A 25,234-nucleotide genomic window follows, 5' to 3' on the forward strand; every position below is an offset into this window, starting at 1 on the left:
ATACACTTACACTGAAGTGTACACTGGTAAGGCCCCATCTAGAATATGCTGTTCAGTTTTGGTCTCCAGTGCTCAAACGGGACATTATTGAGCTAGAGAGGGTCCAGAGAAGGGCAACTAAGCTGGTAAAGGGTATGGAAAGTCTCGGTTATGAAGAAAGACTGGCCAAGTTGGGTCTGTTTACACTGGAGAAGAGGCGCTTAAGAGGTGACATGATAACTATGTATAAATATATAAGGGGATCATATAATAACCTCTCTAATGTTTTATTTACCAGTAGGTCCTTCCAACGGACACGAGGGCACCCACTCCGTTTAGAAGAAGGGAGGTTCCATTTAAATATTCGGAAAGGATTTTTTACAGTGAGAGCTGTGAAGTTGTGGAATTCCCTCCCCGAATCAGTCGTACTGGCTGATACATTATATAGCTTTAAGAAGGGGCTGGATGGATTCTTAGCAAGTGAGGGAATACACGGTTATGGGAGATAGCTCTTAGTACAAGTTGATACAGGGACTGGTCCGATTGCCATCTTGGAGTCAGGAAGGAATTTTTTCCCCTCTGAGGCAAATTAGAGAGGCTTCAGATGGGGTTTTTTGCCTTCCTCTGGATCAACTTGTAGTTAGGCAGGTTAGGTATAGGCATTATGGTTGAACTTGATGGACGTATGTCTTTTTTCAACCCAACTTACTATGTTACTATGTTACTATGTAAGTGTATACATATGGCCTTTACTGTACAAGCTGATTCATATAGTCTGAAGCTAATGGCATGTAGGACAATTTTTCAACCGCATATTTTACCTAGTAGAGAAAAGCCTAAAACTTCCTATTGATATAAATTAAAACTGCCAGGCACAGCAAGTACACACTGGCCTTGTCCCAAAAATGCAGGTTAAAGCATTTTAACAACCATCTGTACTAGCAGAATTAGTCAGTTTCCAGTTTTGTCCACATTGGCGATTAGTGGCAGCTAAAATGCCATTGCAATGCTTGATAAAATTAAATGAAAACCAAACTGAGTGACATACATGGTGTCATGAAAACCAGACCTCCACCTGTCCCTGTTACATGTACTGGTGGTTTTCCCAGTGGCAGCATCAGCCAACCCTGTGTGCTGTAGCCCATACTGTAAGTATACACAGGTCATTTTCTTGCTAGGGCATTTTCTTGCTTGCATATTATTGTGTGAAAACACAAAAGATTACATTTTCTCCCTGACACATGGTTTAAATTTCTTGGAGACTGCAATTCTGGTAAGGTGCCACGCAATTTTGTCAGCTGTGGTAAACATGATTTCCTCGGTCAACATAACTACCCAAGTATGCTTCTTCTTAAAGTGAATGGGGAACAGCAGTGCTAGCAGAAACAATGATTTATTTTCAGTTCAGTCAGCTAAATCCTTCAGCAGAAGTGTCAGGGAGACCTCATTTCTTGAAACCTGCCCATCATTCCATTAGTAAGCTCACTTGATTTTCCTCTGTTTGCATGATAGGACTGTACTGCAGCATTGAGAAGAGGCAAACTTATTGAAAAACATGTTACAAGGCTAAGAGAACTTGAGAAAGAAAAATTTTGAAATGAGCTAGAAAAACATCTGCTTTTTTTCCCTTTTTTTGTTTAAAAAAAAAAAAAAATCAATTCACGATTCTAGTCAAGAAGCCTTATTAACTAATGCTTTTTGAAATAAATCTGTTTTCCCATGACAGTATTCCTTTAAGATAAGGTTTTGACATTTGAGCAAAAGTTGAATAAAATTAAAAATGCAGTTTGATTTCATGTAAAGGATTTGTGTCCCATTTTAAAGCACTGGCGTATAAAGCATCAGTTGCTTCAGGACGAAAAACGCTGTATTGTAATGTATGTGTGTTGATGGTTTAATAAGTAAAGTATTGCATTTAAAAAATGGTAGCCATTTCTAAATAATTTCTTTTACAGAAAAACTTAATTTGTGGCTGTACCTCAGCATCAAGCAGTTTTTTCTTTATTGCATCATTTGAATCATCTCGGTTCTTGAGTTTCTCAAGCTCTTTCTCTGCTCTCTCTTTTGCTTGGCGGATGTTTTGGAGCAATTCTGTAGCTTCTGAACTGGCTTTCACAGCCTAGAAATATGCACATATAAATATAAAACAGTAAAACTGATATATCTTAAAAGTTATATTTTTGACAAAAAAGAGCAATGGCTGGAATTTAAAAAAAATTACTGTCATTAGATCTAGATAGTTTTTGAAAAAGTAAGTAGTTATACTAAGAATAATAATGGTGTAAAAAAAAAAAAGTGTCTGCAAACAGGCAGCTTGCAAACCCAAGGTTTGACCAAATGGTTAAATGCAGTTTGCAACCACTAGTTTTAGTCAGTCAATAACTAGAGTACAAATATAGTGCAATGTTAGATATCCCTGACAGGATCTTGGAAGCACTTTATTAATACCAGCAGAAATTTCTGGCAGCCTTTTCTTTAAAACAAGCTTAACTGAATAAGCCCATTTTGGGGAATATTTTTCCCTTTAAAAGTTGTATTTTACCTTTGCCAATTTTTCCTGCAACTCTTGAATTTTGTTCTGTTGGTCAGCATTGACCTGGAATCAAAGTTGGAAGATAAAGTTATTATCAAACTAGACACAGGAAAGTTCTTTATGAGCATAACATAAAATAATGATTTACTTACCATACCTAGAAAAAGACAATGTAAAATATATTAAAATATACCCTCCATTTTGACATGAGCTCATGCAGCTCATCTACACAAACATGTCAGATTCCACAGACTGAAAGAAAACCATAACTGTATGAACAATTATTTTCCATTGTGAAGTGATGGATTCTGGGACCAATGGAATGCTACAGCCTTATTATTAATCTTTGAACAAACAGAGAGGAAGATGTTTAAAGATTTCAAAGAGGCTGTTCACATATTATTTTTTTTTTTTTTTGGGGGGGGGGGGGGTTTACATGTCCTTTAAAGGAGAAAAAAAAGTTAAGTACCAGCCCAGGGCACTTCTCAGCAAGCACTACAACGTGATCTTCTTTTTTCAATGGCTTCTCACTCTACTGTGCATGCACACTTGCGCAAAGAACGTAGAAACAGAACACCATGGGTCTGCAGTGCTCACTGAGAAATGCCTTTGGCCAAGAGCAGTTTTCTGCACTGGAGAGTATCTAACATTTGGCACCCCTTTCCTTCTCATTTAAGGGTGATGGTGAACTGGTGCTTGTGAACAGACTATCATGGTTTCTTCTTAATCTGTGGAATTGGGTATGTTAGTGCAGAAAAAAAAAATCATTTATATTTACTTCTGGAAGTTCAGACAGTGTTTATGCACCATTTCTACATAAGCCTAACTGAAAAGGCACCTGTCAGAAAGGAGATATATTTTCTCTTTAAAGAACAGCAAACATGTTCATCATCTTCTGCTGCTAAATGATCATAATTCCATGAGAATAAAGTTAATTTCCTACTGCAGTGTTTTGCAATTCAGGCTGAACTCAAATATCATCTGAATCTGATGCAACAGCCAGATCCAAAATTGGACTGATATGAAACATTACATATTACATTTTACCTACAGCTTTCTTTGTTTGATTTAACTATGATAGTAGAAGTGGTCAGAGCTTAGCTGACCCAGAATAAAACATTAAAAATTACTTTTTAAAATACCTAAAATTTATGTTTATATTAACATGTAATGCAAAAGAAAATACAGCACTATTAATGCTTTTATAAAAATTAGATTTTATTAAAGGGGTGGTTCAGCATTAAGATAACTTTTAGTATCAAAAATATATTCTATATATTTAGAATCAAAACTATAAACCATACCTTTTCCAGCTTAGTATGCAGTTCTCCAACTTCACCTTTGCCATGATCTTTAGCCTTAAAAGAAATGATTGAAACAAGTGTCAATATAAATTAAGGGCTCATACTCACGGGTGTTTTGCCCTGCATTTCTCTGCAGTGGATTTCTCTTGCATTCCGCCACAGGGGAGCACAGAACGAAATGCAGCCCATTCTTTCTTACTGGCCTTTACTGACACAGACGCATATAAGCACTAAACGCAGGTGGAACGCATCATGTTCCACCTGAATTCAGCGCTTACATATGCCTGTGTCAGAGTAATCCACGGAAGGTAAGCACAGGGTGAGACACCTGTGAATATGAGCCCTAACAAAAAACTGGTTTGCTGTGTATTTATCTTTTTAAATTAAATATAACATTTCAAATTTCATAACTGTGAATTCCAGAAAATTTTAAATGATGATTAAAAACTGGTTAAGGTTCTCCCATTAAACAAAAATGCCATTGCTGAAGATAACAATATGTATGCAACTAAAAATTGTGGTTATTCTTTTTTTTCCTCAGACACTTTGGGATACAGGAGCTATATAGTAGCAAAACTTCCACCAGTAGGAGGCAAAACACCCAGGAGAAAAGACTGGCTTCTTCTGTAGCTATACTCTTTCTGTTTTGACAAGCTCAGGCAAGAAAGGAACCAGAGACAGAAGAAGTCTGGTGCCCCTCAAGAGACTGAAGAGAAAAGTATATAATGGTAATACAAGATCCTACTTTTTCTCACATTATTATGAGGGGCACAGAAATCAAGATATTGGAACATACCAAAGCTTAGCTATAAGTAGTAAAGAGAAAGTGGTGCTGTTCCCAAGTAGGCTTACTTATCTGTTGCCTGCAATAATCAAGCATCAAGACTGACGATGCTGAAGCAATGCTGACAACTGGAGTGACATGTTAGGAGGCCTTACAGCTGCAACCACTGACTGACTTGGAATTTTACCTTACTTTTCCCAGATCAGCAGAGCTCCGGTGAAAGGCCTCTCTGGGTTAGCTGCACAGGATCCAGTAATTTGTGACTAAATAAGAGAATCTGTGAGGATCGGATGCACTGTCAAAATAACTATACAATAATAACTTCTGTGAGGAATTCTGGGGGGTACGTTCACGGATTTTCTGCCTAATGACAATAAGCATTTCAATTGCTGTCCAGCAAGCTAGACTCCAAAGCAGGTGTGAGTAGCTAGGTGGCCTGTTCAAGAGCAACTCACAAGGCACAGCAGAGAATTCCCAATTGGGACCTCCTCAGTGGTGGTCTCTAGTACAATCCCTAGTAGCAGTAAAGCAGGAATCCATTATAGAACTGCCTGTTATCCTGTATCTGTGGAAGATACAATAAAAACTGAACTTTTTCTTCAGAGCAGGGATGGTTTAGCTACAAAAGGATAAGAAAACTTTTCATGAAGTGTCCTGCCCCCTAGTGGTGGTTCCTATGTCCACCTTGCTTCCTGCATCCCAAAGGTTATACGAGAGCAAAGGAACATTTGGGGACAGAACAGAAAAAACAATAAGTAATAGTTGGAGAAGTTAGATGAGTATACTGAGCTTTTAGTTTATTTAATCAGGTTATCAGTCAAGTTGTATCTAGCCCTTAGAAACACTGATTTCAAGAAAATCCATATATAAGGACATATGTATAAAACTTGCATAAACAATGTCTTAACTTCCAAAAACAACCCTCCCCCAAAACCTTAAGCTCACAATTTGCTACTCTCCCTTACTTGTTCTGTTTAGAAATGGTGGACTTGAAGTCTCTCAGCTTTCAAGAGAACCTGTGTAACACACACTATGGAAAGCAGAGGGCCTCCAAAACCCAAAATACATCACCCTTAAAAGTAGAACAAGGTGAGGGAAGGGTAACATTAAACTGTGAGCCGCAAGGGGTGGAAAGCTGGTCCAAGCAAGTACACCTACACCTATCATGGATTCCTTTTAATCTATGGAATTAGGTATATCTGTATATATTTTGTTTCGAAAGTTCAGACTGTTTATCCAGCTTTTCTACAAAAGTCCAACTAATAAAGGTAATGTCAAAAAGGGTGTTATAGTTCCCTATAAAGAGGGAGTATGATATTTTAATGAAATACTGGACATATTTTCTTTTCAGATATAAAACATTTTAAAGCCCCTCCAGCTAATCAGATGAAGGGGACCATAGAAAATCCTTCATTAAACAACTAAGGCCACTGAAAATCTGATACCTGTATCAATTGCAGTACAAATTTTTACCTAACTGGAGCAAATCCTTTTTCATAAGCTTTAAAAGAACAGTGTCCCTTGACTAAATAATGCAACAGACACATGTAATGTTTTCAAATAGAATAACTTATAAATGGCAATATTAATTGTTTGGTTTAATTAGTTAAAAGAGCAATAAAACATCTGTTTCCATTAAAACATATAAACTATTTGTCAGCAAAACTTTGACACACTTAGCTACTACTGTATATGATCTGTCTGGAGACAACAGAAGTAGGTTGTACCTTGGGGCTATCAGAACATTTTGTTCATAGCCTCTCATCATATGTATATGCTTTGCAGTCACTACACACGATGCATCAGTGCCACAGTGGAATAGCTATGGATAGACCAGAGTTTGAAAAACAACATAGGCATGCTCCCTGAATAAACTACCCCAGCAATGGCAGCAAGATGCATTAATTGGGTCTGTTTATGAATTTCCATTGAACAGTAAAATCCTAGGTTTTAACTTCCATATATTGATTTTGTGGCAGCAAGACAATGCCACATAGTCCACATGGATTGCTCAGCTAATCAAATGCATTCACTAAAGTCTGTTAGTTATTACCTTCTGAAGCTTTTGTTGACATTCCACTGCTTTACGTTTAAAATCTTCTGCCGCTAATCTGGAGTCTCGTAGTTCTGTTTCATAAAGATCACTCCGTCTCCGGGCAGCTAAAAGATCTTCTTCCAGTTGGTGCATCATCATCTTCATCTCTTCTAACTGAGCTTGAAACTCCTTCAAAGAAAGGTGGAGTGTATTATAATCTATGTCCAAACTTAATCACACAACATGTAAGGAGCCAGGGGCTGCATTACAAAACTCCCATTTTCCACTCAGCATCAAACTTTAAATAGTAGTACACAAAATATATATTTACGTTTGCATGATACCAACATATAGAATTTATCAGTATTTTCAAAAAGCTAAATTGTATCATAAGAGTACAAACCTGCTCCTTTATATCCTGAAGCTTTCTGCTCTGTTCTCGTATATCATTCAGTAGTTGCAGAGCCTTATCATCCTCCTGGGAAACTTCCATTCGGGCCTGTTCGAGGCTGCGCTTTAAACTCTGATAAACATACATGACGTTGGATAATGAGCTAACTTCTCCAGATTTTGTAATACATACCAAATAAATGTCAGCTCTTGTTTTCAAAAAGTAAAAAAAAAAATAATTATACAGGTTAGAACTTAGCAATAGATGGGGGAGCTAGCAATAAGGAATTTAGATATCTCAATCTTGTTATGTGCAAGTGGGGGGAAGGGGGGGCAAGTCAAATGGAGGTTTGAACCCAACAAGCCTGAAAACCATTGTGCAATACATTTATTTTTTGCTAGCACTGTGTACAGAGTGGCTTAGTAAAGCAGAAAGCCACACTTCCCTGATACACAAAGTAAACCTGGTTCAGAAAGATAATATTATGGCCCAGATTCCATTGACAGTCAGTAGGGGAGAGAGGTTAATATAACCTTTTAATAAAGAAAAAAACAAAAAAAAACACATCATTCATTACCTATAGGAGTAGCTAACTTTAAAATAGGAATTATTACATTTTAATTAACAGGTAAACTATTATGCCTGGATTTTCCCATAACAGCATTATGACTGCCACACTTCCTCTTAAACAGTCTGCAATCTATGCTAACATTTATTTTGCTTTTCTTGAAGCAGAAATCGATACCACATGAAGCTTTGTGTGATGTTAAGAAAAATAATAAAGAAAACAAATAGGTACAGTTAATGCTAACAAATGGGGGATAAAGTCCTAACTAAATATATGTAAGAAAATAATTTAAAACGCAAACGCCACAAAACAAAAGCTTCTGTATATAAGACATAGGGATTGTGGTTGGTTCTATGCATTTAATTATGTTTGTTGGTCTTGTATAGTTCTCTCTTATAAAGGCTCCAGTCCCACCAATGGATTCATTATCTATTTGAGTGTATGGAAGGAGGAAGTGGAAGTGATACAGTCTCTACCAGCTGAAAAATGTTAGTAAGAGATTTGCTCTGTGTGCCATAGCCCCAAAATGCTACACTTAAAGTTAAAGGGGTGGTTCACCTTCAGGTTAACTTTTAGTGTGTTATAGAATGGCCTATTCTTAAAAACCTTTCAACTGGTTTTCATATTTTATAGTTTTTAAATTATTTGCCTTCATCTTCTGACTCTTTCCAGCTTACAAATGGGGGTTACTAACCCCAGCACCCAAAACACTGTTGCTCTCTGAAGCTACTATTTTATTGTTATCATTCCTTTTTATTACATATCTTTCTATTCATATTCCTGTGTTTCTTTCAAACCATTGTCTGGTTGTTAGGTTAAAGGAGAAGGAAAGGCAAAGTCACTTGGGGGTGCCAAAATGTTAGGCACCCCCAAATGACTTGAATCGCATACCTTTTACCCTGGGCTGGTGCCCCTGTACGGAGGGAACAGCACCAGCCCAGGGTACCTGTAGCGCTTCCTCTTCCTGTAGTGTTCGCGTGCGCATGCGCGGTAGATTGAAAAGCCGAACTTTAACAGAGAAGTCGGCTTTTCACTCTACTGCGCATGCGCCTATTGTGTTAGTCTTATCGAAACGCAGGCGGAAGGAGGAAGCACATCGCTCCAGGTACCCCAGGCTGGTGCTGTTTTCTCCTAACAGGGGCACCAGCCCGGGGTACGAGGTAAGCGATTAAAGTCACTTGGGGGTGCTTAAGATTTTAGTACCCCCAAATGACTTAGCCTTTCCTTCTCCTTTAAATTGGACCCTAGCAACCAGATAGCTGCTGAAATTCCAAACTAAATAATTTAAAAAAATGCAAATAACAAAAAATGAAGACCAATTGCAAATTGCATCTGAATAGCACTCTCTACATCATACTAAAACTTAATGCCTATGCCTATAAAAACAACCACATGAAACTAACTTCTGTGTGGTGATAATGGCTTAGCAATTTGTAACTAAAAACCTGCCTTTTGGGAAAAAATATATATATAAATAATTTCACCCAATATATGGAGCCAAAAATTATTTTTTTTTGTGCCCTTCAAGCAAAACATAAAAAAGACTTGACCAGCAATATAAAAAATAAATGATCGTATTATAAGAGCAGAAACCCAATTGAATCTAACTGCATCTAACTCAACCTTAGTGGCATTGACATGGTACTATTTTGACGAAGTTACAAATAGCCAGAAATACCCTGCCATAGACAATACTGAGAATTCCCTACTAAAACACTAAAATTCAGAAATCATTTTCTTATGCATTTTTGAGCGATTACACGATTTGAGTGTTTTAGCAGTATTGTTCATGGCAGGTAAATTTCTGGTGTTTTGTAGCACCTTGTGTCATTGCCCTATCCTATGACAGTCTGACGGGCTTTTACTTTGTCTACTGCTGAACTATAAGAGCTTATGCACTTTACATACCCTATGGTCAAACTCAATTTCACTCTTACCAAGTTACCATATCATGCCTGTGTTAAGTCAAATTGGGTATCTATTTGTATATGAGCTCATTTTAGAGCAATAGTCTACAGACTGATTTATTTCACCTTTTATTTATCAACTGTATCTGATTTTCTGTTGGTCAAAAGTTTACATACACTCGGCTAGTATTCAACAGCATTGCCTTTTAATTGCTTAAAGAGACAGCATACACCTAAAAAAACTTTTCCTAAAAATGAACACAATAAATAAGACTTGTGTTAAAATTATTTAATGCAAATTGTTTTATTCAAAGATACTTTCCTATTTTTTGTCATTATAAAGCACTAATTAGAAAGCGGAGTAATTTTCAGAGCTTTCTATCTAACTTTGAACAAAAAAACCCTTCCCTAACTAAGGAAGCATTTTTAAGGCTTCTCAGTGAAGTGGTAATTAGTTTTATAAGCTCCTTTGAAGTTGGTTGGGATCAGGAAATGACAGGAAGTGCTAAAGTGAAACTGGCTTCACATTCTTCTTTAATGCCAGAAATAAAAGAAACCATAGATATTTCCTAATTAAAAGAATAGGCAAAAAAGCATGTTCAGCACAAGCCCCTATGTGTACTGGCAGCCTACAGAAGTCTCTGTTTGGCATCATACTAGTTTTTATGCAACCCCAATACCTCCTTACCACAAATTCAAAAATAAGCACCTGCTTTGAGGCCATTGGGAGCAACATCCAAGGAGTTGGTGAGCAATACGTTGCTCACGAGCCACTGGTTGGTGATCACTGCTTTAGAGCATGGCTATGCTCGAAGACAAAATTACAACCAAGTTTTAAGTTGCTGGTTGATGTCTGAGGTGTTGCTTCACAATTTCAACATAAATCTTCTACCTCATGATGCCATCTATTTTCTTAAGTGCACCTGTCTATTTCCCAACAAAACACCCCCATAGCATTATGCTGCCACCCCTATTCTTTACAGTGGGGTGGTGTTCTTCGGCTTAAAAGCTTCACCCTTATTTGTCCTTACATAGCAATGATGATTACAGACAATTCTATTTAAGCTTCATATGACCAGAGAACCCTCCTTTTAAAAGACTAATTCTTTGTCCTCGTGATCATCTGCAAACTTCAACTTCTGTATTGCTGATGTTAATAATTTGGTACCTAATGCCGCCATCTGCTTCACCAGTTCCATTGTTTTTGTCCTGGGTTCAACCATTCAGAGCAAAGTTTGTAATTCCTGAGTATTAATTTTAACCTCCTTCTTATGGCTCTAAGATTTTTGTATTGGTGTATAAATGTTTAAACAGATGCTCGAGGAACCTTCAACCTTCAAAATTGCTCCTAAGGAAGAACCGGTCATGTGGAGATCAACAATTTTGTTTCTGATGTCTTGCTCGGATTTTCCCCATGGTATCAAGGACAAACAGATACAGCTGTATTTAAGGATTGACTTTAGAGCCACTTCCTTTATTTGCACTGCCATTTAACTAGCAATTTAAAAATTATTTAAAGCGATGGGCAACTTGGTTTACGTAAGCTTTTGACCCACAGAAAATCATATAGGTATAGTAAATAAAAACTAAAATATGGATCTCTAAATTATTGTTTTGAAATTACTTCATATGAAATTAAAGTAGATACCCTACTTAAAGCAACAGTAAGTATATTTTAAAGAAATTAAACTATAATGTACTGCTGCCCTGCACTGGTAAAAGTTTTGTGTTTGCTTCAGAAACATTACTAGAGTTTATATAAACCCTGGTGTGTAGCCATGGGGGCAGCCATTCAAAAGAAGAAAAGATACAGATAAACCCTGTAGAATACAATGGTGTCTTATCTGTTATCTGCTATGTAACCTGTGCCTTTTCTCCTTTTTTCCAGCTTCAATGGCTGCCCCCGGGGCTACACAGCAGCTTATTTATATAAACTATAGTAGTGTTCCTGAAGCAAACACACCAGTTTTACCAGTGTAGGGCCACAGTAAGTTATATTTCAATTACTTTAAAACACTTTCATTTTTTGGTGTTACTGTTCCTTTAACACAGGCAATGTATGGCAATATGAGTGAAAGTGCAAAAAAATTGAATTTGAACATCTTTAACATAGGTGTATGTGACCTTTAGGGCTCAACTGTCTTGTAAATCTTCTATAGAAGTATTTTGTTTATTCTTGAATCCTGATTTTTATTCAGCCAATTTTCCCTTATTATTTCTGGTTACAAAAAAATTATTAATTTCTTTGGTTTTCAGTGCTGTTTAGTGCTCTGTATACTTTTTCCTGTTACTCAAATGTTTAGTGGTTCTGTTAAACAGAAAAATTAGTTTAAATACACTCACAAAAGACTGAAAAACACAATAACAGGCAAAACAAACAACACACATTCAGTTACTTAAGCTAAGTAATACACATCATTGCATTGCCTTTTAGGTAACCCTTTAAATTCTAACAATACCTTACAAAATAGTGATTCCTCCTATGTAAAGGATTTAAGACCTTGGCCTCTAATATACAGATACCACAGTGGATTAATTACTTCTAATTGTTCTTAATTACTGTACTGTTTTACTGGCTAGTAAACAATATCACAGATGGAAATCATTTTGAATGAACATAATTTAATGCTCACGCTGCATTCTGTTATGTAGGTTGCCAAGTCCTGTTCCAAAAGAGATCTCTGAGTTTCAGATGCTTTCAGCTCAACCTCCTTTTGGCTGAGAACAGCCTCCACCTCTGAAACCCGTCGGTGAAGTCGCGTCATTTCTTGCTCCATCTGTAACATAAACAAAATTATCTGCATGTAAACAGCTCTTTAATTTCAACTTGCTTGCAAAAGAAAATTTTCTTAAGAGGTGCTGCCACATATACTGAACAAACTGCCCACTTCTTCTACAAGATGGGCTCACAAAGTCATCCACAGTCAGGCTGTTTACATTAAAATAGTGGCCGATGAAAACTCCTCACTGAGAAGAGTTTTGTAAGAAAGATATGGTCATTTTCACCTGTTAAAGTCCCTTTAGAATTATCCCAATTCCAAGTCTGAAGAGAAGATGATTTGCCTCATTTTCACATAAACAAGGGGAAAGCAGTTTGATGCCTTCAGAAAGTCTCCAAGATGAGTGAAAACAATATCCAGTAAAATGCCCAATATGTTCCGTATAAAAAAAATAAAGCAACTTATTTCTTCCTATCCACAAGCACTGAATGTCTACAGTTTAGAAAAAAATAAATGAATTTGCATCAGCTTATCCTCTCCAACAATGAGGAATGTGCTCTCCTCACCCAAAACAGAAGGTATCCTACACTCGGTGTAAGACGGACTATTGAAGGTCCAGAGTGGTCAGTTGAAAGTAATGAGAACAAAGGCCTGAACACATTCGTAAGGAAGAAGAGAGCTGGTGGAAAAGTACTCTTTGCACCAAACAACAAAAATACTTTCTTGATTCCCACGCAAGCAGAGGATGTGTAATCCTGCAGCAAACAGGCAGGTCGATCGTTGATTTAAATACCTTGTGGCATTTGTCCTGTGTGTCCTGAAGCTCTTTACTCTTGTGAAATAACTTCTTCTCCATGGAGCTCACCTTGGCTGGAGAGTCCAGGCCAGATACAACAGACCTAAAACACACAAAGACCAACAGACAGCTGAAAACATGCATACTGAGCAGTTTCTTGCTCTATATTAGCATTCACCCAGAAATAGATCCCAGGTCTAACTGTACACATTTTTTTTATTTTCTAATGTTTTATATTCTACTACAGGTATAGGATCTATTACTCGGAATGCTTGGGACCTGGGATTTTTCCATAATTTTGGTGGGGAAATTTTGGGATGTGCTTTAAAAACTTAACAGTTCTCTTACCAAAGAGGAGGGTGTAGTGCTAAGGTTTGCCAGTACATGTATGGAGAATATTATCCAGTCTTTCTGTAATATGATCACTGTGCCTTAAGTCTTTTAAAATCATTACATATTAAAAAAAGGCCCCTAATTAATAATAACAATTATTTAATGAGGAACCTCATCTGAGCTCCTCTTAACACCTTGCATGCAGAAGTTCAACAACAAGAAGGAACCACAAAAGGACATATAATAGTTCTGTTAATGCAAACAGTGAATCCCATGTTGGCAGATGACATAATGACCAATCGTCCAATTATCCAAGCCTAATTCCTATTTCAGCACCTCAACATCAGAACTCTAGTCTTAGAGATAAAGAAAATGTCAGGCCTAAATTACAAGTAAGAGGTATAAGACTATACAGAAGTAGAATAATTTCTAGAGGTCTAAAATAAAATCCAGTATCTTTACCATGGATGTGAAAAAACAGTCAAGGACTAATAAACAAGCTTTAGAAGTAGCAACCTGGAGCTAATTACTTCTGAGGTGACCCAGCACTATGGACTTCAAAACATATCTTTTGGATCCAGCAAAAAACCTGACCAATGTCAGCTAGGGCTAGGGCTTACCACTGATAAAATTCAGATTGGTCATAAACTTCTGTTGATGCTAGAAAGGAACCCTATAGATCAGTGCTGTCCAACTTCTGTGGTGCCGAGGCAGAGGTAGAGAATGGCACAGGCAGCACTCTGCCTGCCCTATGCTGCCTGTGTGTGCCATACTCTGCCTGCCCTACCCTGCATGTGTGCCATACTCTGCCTGCCTTATGCTGCCTGTGTGTGCCATACTCTGCCTGCCCTACCTGTTTGTGCCATACCCTCCCTGCCCATGCTGCCTATGTGCCATAATCTGCCTACCCTATGCTGCCTGTGTGTGCCATACTCTGCCTACCCTATGCTGCCTGTGTGTGCCATACTCTGCCTACCCTATGCTGCCTGTGTGTGCCATACTCTGCCTGCCCCACCCTGCCTGTGTGTGCCATACTCTGCCTGCCCTACCCTGCCTGTGTGTGTGTGCCATACTCTGCCTGCCCTATGCTGCCTGTGTGTGCCATACACACAGGCAGCATAGACCAGGCAGTACATACAGTGTCTGGGGTGTGAACAGGTGAACAATGTGGGTTCACCTGGGATTACAGCCTGAGCCAGAGGTGTGAACACTGCAGGGGGTGAACAATGCAGGGATTAAAAAGTGTGAACAACACAGGAGATTACATTTTAAAACAATACAGGGGGAATACTGCCTGAATCTGAGGTGAGAACCATGCAGCGGGCCAGTTAATCTCAGTACTGATACCATTTAAAACTTACATAAAGGTAAACCATCAAAGCAGCCAGACAGGTGGGGGGGCCACACAGAGGGGGGTTGCGGGCCGCCTGTTGGACAGCACTGCTATAGATGATGGCGCCAAGCAGCACTCAGTGCTGGATTTCTAAACTGGGCGCCCCTAGGCCAGCCTCAACTACACCACCTACCCACCCACCAGGCAACCTGTCTGGCAACCCATGCACCTAGTAAGCCAGCAACCTCACACTCCTTGCCCCACATGCATGCGCACCAATTGACCAATTGGATACCTTATTCAGCTAGACGCTTTGGACTAAGGACTAGTGCTTGAGAGATATATGTGGCTGTGGCCTTCCCACAATGCCCAAATTCTTTTTAAATAAATAAAACTAAATTTCTCAAGGTTGCAAATTTGGGGAAAGTATTAATAACAGTCAATTTCAATCACCAAGATACTGACAGCAGCAACAATACTGCCACCTTTGTTAAAGGAAAAAAGTTTATAAATGTGCTGCAACCCAAACAGAAAATATGCTATATTTGATCTAGTGATCTCTAACAACCTAGAGAGAATCACCAGTCTTGTAGTACTACATGACTTAAAACACATAAATTGGGTCAAAGAGACTATAAATTTCAGAACAGTGAACTGTAACCCTCTTAAAAAAATCTAGAAGCAAAGACCAACCTTGTGTGGCTTAACTCAAATGTAAACAAGTAAAATACTGAAGAGGAAAGCTTCTAAAAACTACATGTCTGGGAGGCAGATGCCTTTTTAAACAAATGCCCCCTACGAGCGGTATGCCGTTTGCACACGGAGGGAGCTTCCAGTGTGGGCATGTTTACCCCAACCAGAGTGCAATCTCTTAGCCTTATTTGGGTGACAGGCTTTAAGGGATGGAGATATTTTGGTTACAGAGGCTCTGAAAGGGAATCACCAGTGAAAAGGCCTGCACATCACTTCACATCAACTTCTAGCAGCCAGTGAAGATATAGAACTGCTGATTTCTTTAGAAACCAACAGTGCTTAGAAGCTCTATCTGTGCACTCTGCAGGAGAAACATGTTTTTTCTATTAACCTCCTCTCTTAAGCTCAGCTTAACCATTAGAGTGCACAATCCAAGCAGGACTTTGTATCAAAGTAAATTCTGCCTGTGTAAGCCTGCATTTTTGATTGCATGTGATGGTGCTGGTGAACAAAAGGGATATATGCAGTGCAAATGATGCGGTTCAGGTGGAGGAGATGTGTCCAACTTACATACACGATAGGAAAATGTAGGGTTTATGTTTCCTTTAAGTTTATCCAGAATGTGTCACCTCTGCAGGGTTATCTGGAAACAGTGGCTATCTGGGGGTACACAAAGGTACTTGTGGATGAAAAAATTAGCTGTGACAAGCTATCACAGATAATCATTAGAAAAGGCCAGAAAGATATGGCTCTGTATTAAAGGCTTTATAGATTCACGGGAGGATCCAGAAATTCTTCCTCTTTACACTGTTATGTCCCATCTAGAATATTCAGTCCAGTTTTAGTCTCCTGTACTTAAAAAGGATATTAATGAATTGGAGAAAGCCCAAACAAGAGCAACTAAAGGTGGCCATACACGCACCGATAATATCATACGAAACCTCGTTTCGTACGATATTCGGTGCGTGTATATGGTATGTCGGCGAGTCGACCGATATCGCAGGAAGCTGATTGGACCAGTTTGAAAATTTTGAACGGGCGCCTGACCAAAATTCTCCCTTCAGCGCTGAATCGGCAGAAGGAGGTAGAAATCCTATTGTTTCTACCTCCTTACCTGCCGATTCAGCCCTGAATGGTGTGTGGCGGATCTGACGATGTTTCGTGCGACCATCGCCACGTGTATGGCCAGCTTTAGTTAATAATTGGTATGAAAAGCTGCAGTTATGATAAAGGCTGTTTAAGATAGGATTGTTTACACTGGAAACAACAAGCTTAAGGGTGAAGACATACAAAGCTACTAGTAGCAGATACTTGTCAAGCCAACTAAAATAGATAATGCTGATCATTTACTGATAATTGTCTCTACATGTGTTTTAGCAGAGGCATTTCTTAGTATTTGTATAGTATTTCTTAGTATTTTGTCTATTGCAGGGTATTTTAGTAGCCGTAAAAAAAAGTAGCTGCTACTAGTAGCTGTGTGTGTCTTCACTCTAAGGGGACATATGATAACTATTTATAGATATATAAAGGAACCAAACAATACATTCTCTGATGCTTTATTCAACAGTAGATCCTTCCAGTGGAGGCAAGGACAGCCATTCTAATTAGAAGAAAAAAGATTTCACCTTAAGATGCAAAAAGGGGTTCTGTTTACAGTAAAGGCGGCTATACGTATCAGTAGTACATTTAATGCAACAATCTAAAACTAACATTAAGACTAGAATGTCACAATACAAATCGGAGGATGTTTTGAACAAGAAATAGTTGGCAGACACCAATTGTATGAAAGTGACCATTGTAGGTCCCCCAAGAACATGGTGGTACAATACACAACACATGCGCTGATTTTCGTTATCGTTATCCAACCAAAATTTCCTAACCTGTCCGATCCACTAAACAACCGATTGCCATGGTACAATAATAATTCTGAGCCCACGCACAGTATGATTTTATCGGTACATGTATGGCCAGCTTAAGACTTGTTCTAGCAGATTTATCAGATTTCATTTTTAAGAAAGGGTTGGATTATTTTATAGCAAGGGAGACAATACAGGGTTACTGAAAATACCTTTTAGTACAAACTTGACTGCTTCGTCTTCTTTGTTACTATGACATCATATAATGAAACTAATCTACACCTAGAACATTTAATACAACAGAAAGGAAAGACAAATGTAAACAAAGGCAGGATTTGGTGCTTAACATCTTAACATCATTTGAATGATTTCTCTTAGGGCTCTGGCACACGGGGAGATTAGTTGGCCGCGACAAATCTCCCTTGTCACGGGCGACTAATCTCCCCGAACTACCATCCCACCAGCAAAAATGTAAGTCGCCGGTGGGATGGCACACACTGCGCAGGCGATTTCGGCAAATCTCCGAAGTTGCCTCGCGATTTGCCGAAGTTGCCTGTGCAGCGTGTGCCATCCCACCGGCGACTTACATTGTCGCCGGTGGGATGGCAATCCGGGGAGATTTGTCGCGGGTGACTAATCTCCCCGTGTGCCAGAGCCCTTACGTAAACTACTGGAGAAGATCTTTAGATTTTAAATTTTAAATGCAGAGTTACAGATGCACACAGGGTGGCTAGTTATTTTCACATATTTGCTGTTTAGGGTTGGTCTCCAGGTTTCCTTTTAATGAACCTTGAAAATGATATTATTATGGGCTCTTTTTTAATGCTTTCGATATCTGTGTAAGTGTAAAAAAATAGAATTAAAAAACACACATCCACAATGACCTTCTGCTTTCACATAACCAGGTAAGTAAAAATGGTTGTTCTGTGTTAACTAAATCTCACATGACCAGCCCCTTGTGCTTTCTGTGTGGTTACTAACTAAAAAGCACATTTTTAGTAAAGTGTGAGTTTACCTCAATATGTCAGGCATATTGTTACGACGACATTGGCTTATTTACTTAAAATCATAACTAGGCCATTGCAGATCTAATGTGTGAAAATTTTTCTGGCATAAAATCTCTGAAAATTCAGCAGCATATTTTCCCTATCAAATCTTAGTGGAGAAAATCTGCTAGAGAAATTAAACTTATGTGGAATATTTGCTTGTAGGATATAATGTTGATAATGAGATGCAAAAGTGGCTTCCTTATCTTAATAATGATAGTTCGCCTGCCTAAACCTGGCGAAATTCCTCTTGTGTTTTTGGCACATTGGTGTATCGACATGAATGTTCGCTATATTATGGTGAATTGTCATATTTGGTGAAAATATTTAAAATTTTAACTTTTGCCCTTTAGTGAATAAATCCCTCAGTTTCTATTAATAAATTCCTACTACATAGATGTAAATTAACACAGCTTATAAAAACAGTTAAAGCTTTCAAATGTTAGCATATCCATTTATAGTCACACCCATACTGAAAGTATAACCTCTAAAAAGCAGTGCCTTGCACATGCCCTTTAAATGGACCGTGTTTATGCTTTGATTATACAGTAAGGGTTAGTGTCGTGAATTGTATAGCTCTGACAAATCTAAATTTAAATAATCAGTATTGTAACAGGGCAACACATCAGCTTGATACCAAGGTAGAGTTACAGTAGGCTTAATTTAAAGTAGTTGTATCACAATTACGCTGCTGTAGGAACTATGCAGATGAACAGCTTGTATAGAACATCAAATAATTGCCTGGTCCGTCTAACTGCTGCCTTATCAGAAACACTGCATATTCAGTGTCATCTGGACTACTATGCTACCGCACACAGTATTATTTCACTGCATGTTTATCATAACCACAGAGTGGATCCACCCTTTCTGCATAAAGTTTGCAGAGAAAAATATACTATACAGAAATTACCAGCTCTGATGTTTTTTGCATGTCTTAAATTCTGGCACAAATGTATGGAAATAGGGATGGCAGTACCCGGTTTCAACAAGCAGGCATTACATGCCAATATAACCTGGCTGCATTTGAACATTTTTTTTTAAATCAAGGATTTGTGTGATTTCACCATAAAAGTTCTATAGGAAAAGATCAGATAACAACATATTTTTAGCTTTCATTTCAAAGTCCTGGCATCATCTGTAGTAGTAAAGTGTTGTCATTAACCCCTACATGTCTGTTAGATCTCAGGCATCTTGCTACTATTGAATGGGTTTCATTGCCTAGTAAGCAAAATTATGTCAATTATTTATATTAAATGTTAGTCTTTCGGAGACTCTTCTTCATTTTACTGCTGAAATATTAGGCTTCACTAAAGAATTCACTCCTAGATTACCTTGATCTTCCTATATGTGAAAAAGCAAAGCTGCATGTATACGTATTAATGTCAGCAGGGGTAGTGTGATGCAGATAGATTACAAATAGCACAGCAGGCCACAGTATCATGCATTCTAGGACAAAACCATGCCAGCTACAGAATTGTCTTACTTACTCAGATTTATTAAGCAAGCTCAGAGCCTTTATGAATGAAAACCCCACAAATGGTAAATCGTCACCCGAGAATCCTGCAGAATTCAGCTGGCATGAAGAAGGTAAAATCCGCAAATTCTTCTCCGGTTCATCAAAATTTGAGGTGTCATCATCAGACTTTAAGGTAGGAACGAATGGAGGAGGAGCTGGTCAGAATGAGAAAAATTTGGATTACAAGCCAGAGAAGAAACCTTGATCATTAGCTGCACTAGCACTGCAGCCCCTGCTCTCTCAGGAACTGGCAGACTGAGTCACTGCTATGAAATCGTATTACAGCAACAAGATATTAACCCTTCCATCTCCAGGGCTCCTTTCTGTATCCCATGTAAATATCAGCACAGGTTTTTGCATCATTATCATTTCATCAATTAAAAGAAAAACACATATTGCAGTGTTTCTCCTTCAGCATGGACTGTGCATTTAAAAGATATGAATTCAGCTTCCATATTGGACAGTTCCATCATTAGAGTGAGACTGAAAGGTATTGGGAAAGATTAGCTACGAAGAGTAGAATATATGCAGATGAAAGCCACATATTGAAGATCTATGTATTTTATGTATCATTTACAAGTGGCATTGCAAAGGTGGGGGGGTGGAGTGGAGGCCATGTTTACAGAAAACAAGCAGTGCTTCCTGAGAGAATCGAGAGCTTCTCATCTAGCAGTCTGAGCAAGCACTGTTGTGTGCAGGAAACTCCGGTGTGCTAATACCGTTACCATGGATTCTGAAAAAATCTCCTTCAAGCCAATAGGATATGAACAGAAATGTTCACACTCTATATGGGCTGGCACCCAGCTTGTTTACAGAATTGAATTTCAGTTATGCCATGTTTCGTCCTAATTAAAAAATATTATAACTGCTTCGAAGAGTGGCAAAACCTTCTGACATGACAGTGCTCGAGCAGTACTATGGGAACAGACTTTACACATTTTAATAGACAGAATTTTTCCAGTAACAGAAAAGACAGAAAGGATTCCAAGAAATAGCCATTTTCCTGCTAACATTTGGGGCACGCCAGCTAATTTCTGCACAGCGAGCAGGAACAATAGGGTAAAAAGGCAGCACAGCAGTCCCAAGGAGGTTAATTTAAATTTGAATGAATACAGCCGTCTGCAATTCATTCTCTGGTCATCACCCTAATTATGCAATGATATGCAAGGAAAAAATAACCCTTTCGAATAAAGGCTTCTCAGCAGCAATAATTCAACCATGCACATGTACAGTACAAGAACACACACACAAACATTAAAATGAATCTACTTCCTAATGGATCAGTTTGTCATGTTTATGCTGTCAGGCAATATTCAGTACAGGGTTGGACAACCTTTAGCCCTCCAAATGTACTAAAACAAGCACTGTTGGAGATGCAGTAGTTGCATTTAAAGGACAGCAAGTTACATGTAGCTTAGGAATGCATGTCTACTTGAACAAATAAAATACATGTGGACAGCTACTAGTTGGATAAAGCAAATGCTAACCACATACAAATCTTGCTTGGCAAGAAGGACTCCTTAAAAAGAAATGTATTTTCCTATTTTAGTGTGGCAAGAAAAGATAAGTATATTATGCTTACTAACTGGGAATTCCTAGATTGTAAGCTCCTGCGAGCAGGGTCCTCTGATCCTATTGTAACTCTGTATACCCTTGTTTGTTAAACTTTTTAAGAACCCTGTTTGTTTAAATGTATTGTGAAGCACTGCATAATTTGCTGGTGCTATATAAATAAATGATGATCTTAGTATATTGGCCAAGTATAGGATAATTCATCATTAAAAGGCTTTGTACCCACAGATATGCCTAACAACACAAGTGTTAACCGATCACATTGTTTTCTGTGCCAGCCGCCATTGTTGATAACTGGTAGATGACTACAGATGTTAGTGGCAAGTCAGACCTGCAACAGAATTTTGCTCTACTCTCAATATTTGCTTCTCAGCACCCACATCCAGCCTTCAGCCTGTTCTTGGAAGATATCAAAATCAGTTTTGGGTTAATGACACCTCTGTGTTTAAAGGAACAGTTCAGTGTAAAAAATAAATAAATAGACAGAGCAAAATAAAAAATATTTGAATTAAAATTAGTTGGGCAAAATGTAATTTGTAAAAGATGGAGTGAATGTTACTTTATTGAGTCTATAGTAACTTATTGAGTCTATAGTAACGGCAAGAACACTTCTTCCTGCTTTAAGCTCTCTAACCTCGTAGTTAGTCAGTGACTTTAGAAGGGGCATATGGGACATAACTGGTCATTTAGTTTGCATTTGAATCTGACCTGTGTGCTCACAAACTAACTGAACAGTTATGTCCCATGTGCCCCTCCCTAAAGTCACTGACTAAGAGGTTAGAGAAAGCAGGAATTAAAGTTCTGGCTATTATGTTAGACATCTGCTCACTCCAGCTTTTACAAATTACATTTTTGACTAACTATATTACATATATTTTTTATTTTGTGCAGTCTGTCTATTTTACCCATTTTAATATTTACACTGAACTGTTCCTTTAAGGGCTGGCAGTAGGTAGCAGCCCTGATCTGGTCAAAATGTGGGTGCATATTCTGGGTCCATCCATTTAAACCTATGCAGGTCACTATGCTAAATGCAAGGGGTAAAACAGCACTTGACAACTTTTACTATATTTAGGTGGTTTATTAGATTACCAGTGCATAATGGACTCCTGTTAACAAAATAGTCACAACAAAGGGTGAAGAAAGGGAACTGCATATTAATTAAATAACTTGTGAGGACTAAGGGTGAAGGCAAAATAGGCAACTAGTCGCCGCGACTTTAAAAAATCCAGTGATGCTGCAACTGGGTTTTTAAAAATCACAGTGACTAATCACCCCATTTGTCTTCACCCTAGACATGGACTGGCTCAGTTTTCCCATTCACCTCAACAAATAACAAAAAAGTTATTTTGTTTGTTTTTTTTGTTATTAAAACAATAAGTAAAAAGGTGTTATACTGCCCCCTTAGGTTGGTTGCACATGTAAAGATTAGTTGCCCAAAATAAATCTTCAACTAATCTCCTAAGGGCTGTGGCAGACGGGGAGACTAGTCGCCCACGACAAATCTCCCCGAAATACCATCCCACCGGTGAGTATGTAAATCACTGGTGGGATGGCATTCGCAGCGCCGCGTTTTCCCTGAAATCGCGAAGTTTCCTCTCAAGGAAAGTCATGGCGCCGCGTATGCCAACCCCCCAGCGATTTACATACTCGCCGGTGGGATGGTATTTTGGGGAGACTTGTTGCCCACAACAAGGGATATTTGTTGTGGGCGACTAGTCTCCCCGTCAGCCACAGCCTTTAAAAAGCTTTTCCCCGGTTATTTTAGAAAATTGAAGCAATGCGTATTTACAATATTGCAGGTGGAAAGTATTTTTTAGGAGATTTGTTGCTTGTGGTAAAGCAGATTTATTGCAGGCAACTTATCTCCATGTGTGCCACAGCCCCTAAGTGTAGAAAATCTTAAGGAGGCAGAAAATGTGACTATTGCTGGCTCTCAGCATTTACAGGGCTAAGCCAGTACGGTCTGCTTACCTTTGGAAGCCTTACAGGTATGCTAAGTATCCCTGTGCATGCAACATTGTAATATACCATTTATGGTGGTATGACACAAGGCAACTCCACAGGTTCACGTTTTTTTGTTAGCAAAGAATTTTATTAAAGTGCAACATAACAGTCCACTCTCATGTGGAGCGGTCACCCTTACTGCCAAAGGTTAATACCAGAGTGGTTATCTCTTGAAAACACAGCACTCAAATATTGGGAAAAGGTGATTTATTGTGCCAAAAAAAACATGAGACAATTTTGAGTGTAGAGATTTGCTGCAATTGGTGCTATAAGATACCAGCACCATAAACTGAGAATTTGTAATAAAATACATGACATAACACAGAACACACTGACTGAGAGACAGCATCTCATTTAAACCTGTCCTTAGGCCTAGCAACAGTGTGTGCTTGATTTTTCTCACAGCACCACAAGTAGACTAGAAAGAGGACTGTTTTAGTTGTTTTGTGGCATGGAAATGATTAGTCAAAGAACACACAGGAGTTTTTTTCTGCTCTTCAGAACCAAATTCCAATAGAGATGCCAATATAGCTTACTGTATATACTCGAGTATAAGCCTAGTTTTTCAGCACCCAAAATGTGCTGAAAAAGTCACCCTCGGCTTATACTCGAGTCGGGTGCCATGGGTCCCTCTAGACTAGCACCCTCTCTCCTTTGTGTGCCCTTTAGGCCCCCCACAACCAGACCCTCCAGTGCCCTGGCCTAGGCTCCCACTAGCAATACTTATTATCCCTTACATTTCCTCCGGGACCGGGTCTGCTGCCAGTTTGCCAATGTGCAATGAGCGTGGGGTAGTACTCATATTGTTTTTGTTGACCCTCTTCTCCGCTTACAGAGCTAGTTTACTGTTTTTCTTTGAAATAAATATTGAAAAACATATACCCCACTGATGCCTCATTTAATGTAATTTTATTGGTATTTATTTTGATTGTTAAAACTTAGCAGTAGCGGCTGCATTTCCCACCCTAGGCTTATACTCGAGTCAATAAGGTTTTCCAGTTTTCTTAGGTAAAATTAGGTACCTCGGCTTATACTCGAGTATATACGGTACTTAAACATTTTAGAAGACCACCAAGTAACAGTTGTATAAAACAACAAGTGCATTTACAACTGGGTGCCTTGATACAGTACGTGGCCACATATCTCCAGACTAATATACCCAGAAATAACCCAGGGGTTAGCATCAACACATCCAAGAGAGCCAAAAGGCATCTGATTGACAAAACAGCAGGGACAGGGGATAAATCCATGAGCAAGTAGCAAAAGCTGTTAGAAATCACTGAATATTTCAAAATTGCTCAGTAGAACAGTTTTAGCATGCTTAATTTATATTGCTGCATTTTGCTTCCTCTAAAAATTGATAAACATCAAAACGTTTGCTTTTAAAGGGATCTAAACCCCAAAAAATAATTGGTTTAAACTTACTCAGGGTGGTTCTCTGAATGCTGCAAATTATCTTGACTGCTCCTGCCTACATCCAGTTTATGGCAGTGGGTTATTAGCCTAAATTGTCTAATTAATTAAGAGATATACCCAATGCCCTGAAAAATCAAGCCAGCCTGCCTGCCCCAATTGCAAAGTTGCTATACGTGTCCAAAAGGGTATTGTCCATTTAGTAAAGAAAATGCTAAGAAAAACAATGCCCGCCTGCTGTGCATTTTGTGAGCAAACCACACAAACAGCACGCAAACAAATACATTTGACTAAAGGGCTAAACTCCACAAGCACTTTTGTTGGATGGTGTCACATCAACAGAAAACATCCAACAAAATGGACATACTTTTATGGGTCAAAATATAATGGGACTGATACAAAATCTTACATGTAAACTACATAAAAGAATTGCTATCAAACACAACAT

The 25,234-nt window shown here is 38.5% G+C and overlaps 1 protein-coding gene across 6 annotated transcripts in view; it reads right to left on the minus strand.

The window, feature by feature from the left end:
* Positions 1-25,234, minus strand: part of cit (citron rho-interacting serine/threonine kinase) — a 70,718-nt gene that overhangs the window by 27,087 nt on the left and 18,397 nt on the right. For all 6 annotated transcript variants that reach the window (XM_031895845.1, XM_031895842.1, XM_031895838.1 and 3 more), the window contains 8 exon segments: positions 19,766-19,949; positions 13,015-13,120; positions 12,135-12,278; positions 7,039-7,158; positions 6,654-6,824; positions 3,817-3,870; positions 2,522-2,575; positions 1,958-2,098 (listed from right to left, as the gene is read on the minus strand). In XM_031895845.1, coding sequence (XP_031751705.1) covers positions 1,958-2,098; positions 2,522-2,575; positions 3,817-3,870; positions 6,654-6,824; positions 7,039-7,158; positions 12,135-12,278; positions 13,015-13,120; positions 19,766-19,949 — 974 coding nt within the window.

The sequence above is a fragment of the Xenopus tropicalis genome, chromosome 1 (assembly GCF_000004195.4).
Source record: "Xenopus tropicalis strain Nigerian chromosome 1, UCB_Xtro_10.0, whole genome shotgun sequence".
Classification (NCBI taxonomy): Eukaryota; Metazoa; Chordata; class Amphibia; order Anura; family Pipidae; genus Xenopus; species Xenopus tropicalis.